Source organism: Anopheles stephensi, chromosome X (genome assembly GCF_013141755.1).
Source record: "Anopheles stephensi strain Indian chromosome X, UCI_ANSTEP_V1.0, whole genome shotgun sequence".
In the NCBI taxonomy this organism is placed as follows: Eukaryota; Metazoa; Arthropoda; class Insecta; order Diptera; family Culicidae; genus Anopheles; species Anopheles stephensi.
Genome location: NC_050201.1, coordinates 8357344 through 8363432, shown reverse-complemented (window position 1 = coordinate 8363432; position 6089 = coordinate 8357344). Strand labels below are relative to the sequence as shown.

General features: G+C 49.3%; 1 protein-coding gene across 4 annotated transcripts; it reads right to left on the bottom strand.

The window, feature by feature from the left end:
• Positions 1-1181: 1181 nt before the first annotated feature.
• Positions 1182-5725, bottom strand: LOC118517415 (glutamate receptor ionotropic, kainate 2-like). 4 transcript variants are annotated; one of them, XM_036063518.1, is made up of 7 exons: positions 4736-4938; positions 3462-4447; positions 3147-3391; positions 2884-3073; positions 2712-2796; positions 1929-2636; positions 1182-1844 (listed from the first exon to the last, which is right to left on the bottom strand). In XM_036063518.1, the coding sequence occupies exons 1-7, from the start codon at positions 4842-4844 to the stop codon at positions 1342-1344; spliced, it is 2826 nt and encodes a 941-aa protein (XP_035919411.1). In that variant the 5' UTR covers positions 4845-4938; the 3' UTR covers positions 1182-1341. The 4 variants fall into 4 exon arrangements, with proteins under 4 accessions (XP_035919411.1, XP_035919415.1, XP_035919414.1 ...); XM_036063522.1 differs by lacking the exon at positions 4736-4938 and adding an exon at positions 5644-5725 and having other exon boundaries at positions 1209-1844; XM_036063521.1 differs by lacking the exon at positions 4736-4938 and adding an exon at positions 5195-5625 and having other exon boundaries at positions 1209-1844.
• Between the last annotated feature and the right edge of the window lie 364 nt (positions 5726-6089).

The following is a 6089-nucleotide window of genomic DNA, read 5'->3' as shown; positions in this document are numbered from 1 at the left end:
ATCTTTTATTGGTGTTGGTGTTTAGTGGAGAACCTGCTATAGCTATTCTTACCTGAGGATAGGTGACCAGTTATAATAGATCCGAAAGCGATCCCAATTAGAGATGAAAATTAGTCTTCTACCGCTCGTAAAAACCCGAGACCGAAAGGATTGGATAGAGGATCAATGCTACGAAGATAAAGTACCTGCACGACTCAGAAACAGAGTATTGGTTGGCAATCTTGATGTAGTAGAGCGTAAATTTGGACACCAACGTAAGGAGCAAAATCCGAAGGCGCATTGTTCAGACGAATCGTGCCCTCTACGGGCTCTACAGACTCATGAGATCTAGAAGACTCCAACAACGCACGAAAAGAGCCATATATTGCACACTGATATGGCCGATAGTCCTCTATGGGTACGAGTCTTGGACTATACTGGCAGAGGACACGAAGAAACGGGGTGTGTGGAGAACGAGAATGAACCACGAGCTAGCTGAAATCCTGATATCCTGACGGTAACCAAAGGCGGTAGGGTACGCTGGTTAGGGCACGTTATGAGGATGCCGGACTCAGGCCCATACAGGAAGGTTCGACCCGTAAAGGAGCGCAGCGAGCTCGTTGGAGGAGGACTACAGCCATGGACACTGTTTCTTGGAGACGGTTTGGACATCAGGCCATGTCTTTTAAACGTGCTCCATAGATGCAGGCCAAGGAAGAAGAAGGTATCGTCAATGCAATCCTTCATCGTTTGGTTAGAGATTTTTCAGATGAGGTCACTTTAACGAGGAGCCGTTGATCATCGGAAGAAGACTCTTCAACGGGCCCTTTGAACGAGAGATAAATTAATATTCTTCTAACATCTCTTCCACTTTCGACTGCCGGAGAAGCTGTAGTTTGCCATCGGGACGAATATCGAATACGATGTGAGATTGTTATTGGAGATTCTTCAGATAAGGTCAGTTGAACGTGGAGAGGATGTTTGATCGTTGGAACGTATCCTCAGCATGATGTGAGGCTGTGGTTGGAGATTCTTCAGATGGAGTCACTTGAACGTGGACACTATGATCTTTGGATGAAGACCCTTCGACGAACCCTTTGAGTGGTTGGGCTTAAAAGTAACTGGTAACTGGTAAAGGGAAGTCATCGAATGTCTATCAACCAACAAATTTCTTGGAAGATCTCCTTTGTGATCTAAGCACGATCGTGATAAAGAGAACATTGTTGAACTGTTTCCGAATCTTTAAAACAAATTTAATGACTGATTTATATTCTGATAGATAGCTAACTTACTACTGATCGCTGAGCATTTTATTGGCAATGTAACGTGCGCTACATCTATTCTTGGTAGGTTCCAAGCACACTAATTTTTGTCATACACGAACCCTATCTTGTCGATATTGCTAAGGCTAGCCGCTGTGCGCACGTTGTTGTTGGCACGTCCAACCGACTCCGAACCACGCCTCGACTCCGATTTGGAGCGTAACGAACTCTTCCCGCTGGCCGTCGATTCGCTGAGCGTGTTGTGCACCGGCTTGGACGTAACGGAGATGCTGAGCGCAAACTTGAGCTCCGCCTTAAGCGCATCCCAGGGCGTCACCTTCTCCTCTACTGCCACCTTACGCACGTTCCACAGGAACTCCAGGATGCCTATGATAAATGCGCACAGACATCCAAGCGCTAGGACAACAAACACACCGCCCACGTTACCGATGCCGAGCTCGTTTTCTTGTGACGAGTTGGGTGCCTCGGTACACTGTCCACCACCGCGCATTTCCTTCCACCAGCGTGTCTTGAGCTGGTAGAGCTTACCTTCCTCCTGCATCTTCAGTACCGCGCCACTGATCGCGGTACGGTATGGTGAGTCTAGAAGAGAGCGCGAGAGCGAGAGAGACAGTTTGGCGTCACACGGCACGTGAATGGTGAGATGTCTCCCGAGTTCATACTTACTGACGGGCATCGCAATCCCGTACCCCTTCGAGTCGAGTAAGCCACCAATCTGTGTAAGATCGCAGTACCGCTCGGTGATGTACTCGAGCGACGTCGACTCCATCAAGAACGCATACATGCGCTTACCCTTGATGACGCGATCGCGTCCCTCATCGTTACTCTTGGTAAAGACCGACGGGCGTGCCGACTCCATTGAAGCCCACATGCGCTGGTAGGTGGAGAAGTTAGACGTCTGGAAGAAAGCCATCGTACTACCACCCATCACGACACCGTACTTTATTTTGCTCTGCTTCGCCAAATCTTCGGCCGACTCGATCGTCGCATCCATACGCTCCATTGTGAGGAAAGCGGCCAGGTTAGCGGTGTAGGACGACAGCATGATCAGTGCGAAGAACCACCACATACCCGCTACGAGACGGGTCGAGATCGCTTTCGGCAGGATGTCACAACCCTGCCCCATGATGGAGCCCATCGTCAGCCAGAGTGCGTTGAACATGTCCCAGATGTTTTCCACCTCGTCGTTATCTTGCTTGCAGGGATGCGGATTTTCCCAGTCGGCTGGTGCCATGCGCGAGAGTACGAACAGCAGCACCGAAACACCGAGATAAGCAGTGGCCATGTAGATCCAGACGTCCAGGGATAGGGGAGACAGGAAGGAGAACAGATCCTTTGGCTGTTGGACGGGTTTGGCGTACAGTATACTGATGCCTAGAGAACGTTGACGTTTGTCAAGTACACATTCACAATAAACTATTCAAGACCCAGAGAGCCATTCATATTCACCTAGAGTCATGAAGGGCATGGTAAAGTCCACCGCTGTTCTGCGTTCGTACGTGATTGTCAAGTCGCAAACTGCTAGATCCGCCTTCTTCTCAAATGAAGTAAAAACTTGATGAATATCTAACACTGCAGAGTAGAATATCAACCCAAACTGCTAGAACCACACAGTACTTACACGATCCAGCAGATGCTTCACGAGACCATCCCACTTTTTGGTGACCTTGTTGTAGGATCCATACTTGCCATCCGGCACCAGCTCCATCCTGTACTGGAATCCGAGAATCTTCGATATGCCATCAATCAGCTCCAGTGAGTAACCTTCAAACCGATTGTTTCCCTCTAGAAACTCTCCATCCTTTTTCTCCCTGCCGGTTATTTGGAACGATAATACGATAACGAGAAAGCTGGAACAACTTTTCACAGCCACCGGTGACTTACTTGAACATGAGAAACGGAGCACCGATACGGGACGCCACGATGAAAGTTTTGTTCTGCAGTGATTCAACGATCTGCGAATAAACCTCACCCTGGCTGCGCGTATAGTTAACGCCGTGCGTCGGATCCCACGTGGCAATCTTTTTGAAACCCTCGTCCTTGCTCAGCTCTATGATGTCCAGATGGAAGTGAGCGCGCCGCCCGAAATCGTCGAAAATGATCGGACCCGTAATGCCATGCTCCGTTTTCTGTCAAATAGATGGATGCATGTGATAACCCTAGAGGGATGATCCAACCAGCGACGACAATCCTACCTACCACCTTCATGTAGTTAATGATGCGTAGGCCAAATGGCCATTGGCGGAGGTTTTTGCTGCCGCAGGATAGCCGTGACGGTGTGATCTCTTCCGTCGCGTCTAGCTCACGGATTGCGGTGGCGTAGATTTTGACCGCATCGTTGTACAGTGCGGACTCGGTGTGCACATGCTCGGGCGATACGCGGAACTGTCGTTTCATGCGGGCCTCACCTTGCTCCCAGTCGTGCACAGCGTTCTTGATGTCGAAGCTTTTCGTGTCCATTAGCCGGAGTGCGGTAATGTTGGAGCGCGAATATCGTAACTCTTCGAAGTCGATCGTGTGCGCATCGAGTGAGGTAATGATGTAGCTCTGATACTCTTCCAACATCTTCACCTCTTTCGCCTGCCGGAGAAGCTCCAGTATGCGGTCGGGCCGTATCTCGAGTATGATGTGCGACTCACCGGACGATTGTATGTCTTTCAGCAGTGGCCTATAGTCGGGATCGTCATCGATCTGGCGCACGGTGATGGGTGCATCGCTCGGTCCGTGTATCTGCAGGATGTCCTTCAACCGCATCAAACCTTCGTCCGAGTCGTAAATAATGGTGAAGCTCTTCCAGCTGTAGTCCACGATCAGGTCCGCCAGCGCCCTTGACAGAACGTCCGCTTCGGGGTAGAGGTTGATCGTCATTGCCTGCAGCTCCGGATCGATCCCACCGAGCGGTTCCGGATCCCAGTGGGTGATGATGTGCGGAATCTCTAACGTTTTGCAGATGGAACCAACTATGCCGGACGTCAGTATGGACGATGGTCCAAACACGGCCGTAACACCTTCCGCCGCCAGCTCGCACACTTTACGCTCCGTCTTGAAGCTGTCCTCGGGCGAAACGTAGCGTACGATCGGGACGAGCTCGAAATGCTTCTCGTGCATATTAACGCGCTCGATCGCATAGCGGAAGGCAATCTCTGACTCGTAGCTGTGGTCCGGTACCTGATGAAAGATGGCGCCTGCCGTACGAAACGAAAAGAATGATGAAATATGTAATCCGGAATCGTGACGAACCGGGAACACGGCCACAAATAGAACATCTTGATCATCATCATCAATACTCCCGAGCCGAGGTCTGCACGCTCGCTACGACTTGGGGGGAGGGTGCGTGCAGAATTTTTCCCGCTGCATGATTGATTGTATAGTTTTGATGGCAGTTTCACAGAACCAAAGATGGTTTATTGAGGACACGCGTTTTCGGACTGTCTCACACTATCTAGCACACCAGGAACCAGGCACTCACTCACCGACGGGTATTTCGCGCTTTCCATCGACAGATCCACACCACGCGTGTACTAGCAAAAGTATCAGAGAAAGATGTTGGCGCAGACACGTGCCAACGCCCCTGTGCAGCATTGTGCAGCTGGAACACTCGTTTGAACGCGCTATTGTCCCAAATTTCGGATGGTCCTGGTTTGAACGCTAGGTTTTCGTCTTGGGATGGTTCACTAGCAGCTGCCACCGCTAGTACACATACATCCATACTCCACTTCACTAGCACCTATACATCGTACCCATAGACGCATGGTACGATGGTCTCACCGTCACTTATACAGCAGATATACGGCACTAGCCCCACAACAAGACACGCTACGCAACACGCGGTCCGATCGTTGACCGACCCATCGGGTAGCCGTGCACCGTCTTACGTCTGTCTGATGCTATTTCCCAACGAGTTTCCTTTCTCCCTCGTTCCCGATCCTTACCTCTTACCTAGTGCTAGATGTGATGTCTAATTAGACAGGGGAAAATGGAAGCAGGGTACACACGCACGAGGGGACGAAGACAACAAAAATAGCACCAGAAAATCGTTTGATCGAAAACGGAGGTACGATGAAACGCAAAAGAAATGTCACAGTGGCTCAGAGATACTGTTGCTGCCGCGGGGTTCGTGAATGGAATGGACAGTCTTTCGTCTGCACCGTTTATGACCGATCGGGAACCGATGGTCCGTTCCTCCTGGCTCGTCCGTACAGATGGAACTGGGCATTCAAATGAGGGGATGCCGGTTGGTTGTGGAACTCTTCAAACACAAACAAAAATACCACGCGTTTTTGCTAGCCTCACTAAGACATCATGGGTGTTTGGTCTATTTTTAGTCAGGTGCGCCTCGACCGTGAGAAACAACCAAAAAGTAAAAAAAATAAATGAGCACGTTAGGGATGCAGGAAATGTGTGGGTAGAAAGGAGCCGGCGTAAGAGTAGATGTTTATCAAAAGTGAATCGCTGGTGGGCCCATGTGCTCTGGCAACGGAGGCGTACAGTAAATACGTCATAATTGGTTGTCCGCTTAAGATACTTCAGGGGTGCTGAAGTTTTTAATATGATTCGTTTTTCCAGCAATTGAATCGATTGAAGCAATTTAGTAAAATTCGAAAAATTCACGCATTCGAGGTAATCATATTGACTTATGATCAAAGTAGTATAAAATTTAAAAACAATTAAATTTAAATTTTGTAGGGGATTTGACAGATGGCGAAGGCTCAAAATTGCCGACGTATGATGAAAAAAAAAATTAACAGATAACAGATAGTCCCGTACGACGGAGCAGTGCCACCAGCTTTAATGTGCGTTTTTTTCCCCCATTTGCACTAATTGTTG

Excerpts from the sequence above, each read along its gene's own strand:
- LOC118517415 (XM_036063518.1), bottom strand. The coding sequence starts at position 4,844 with ATGCTGCACAGGGGCGTTGGCACGTGTCTGCGCCAACATCTTTCTCTG. Across the intron at positions 3,074-3,146 it reads GCTCCGTTTCTCATGTTCAA|GGAGAAAAAGGATGGAGAGT; the intron begins GTAAGTCACCGG and ends AATAACCGGCAG. Across the intron at positions 1,845-1,928 it reads CGGGATTGCGATGCCCGTCA|ACTCACCATACCGTACCGCG; the intron begins GTAAGTATGAAC and ends GCTCTCTTCTAG.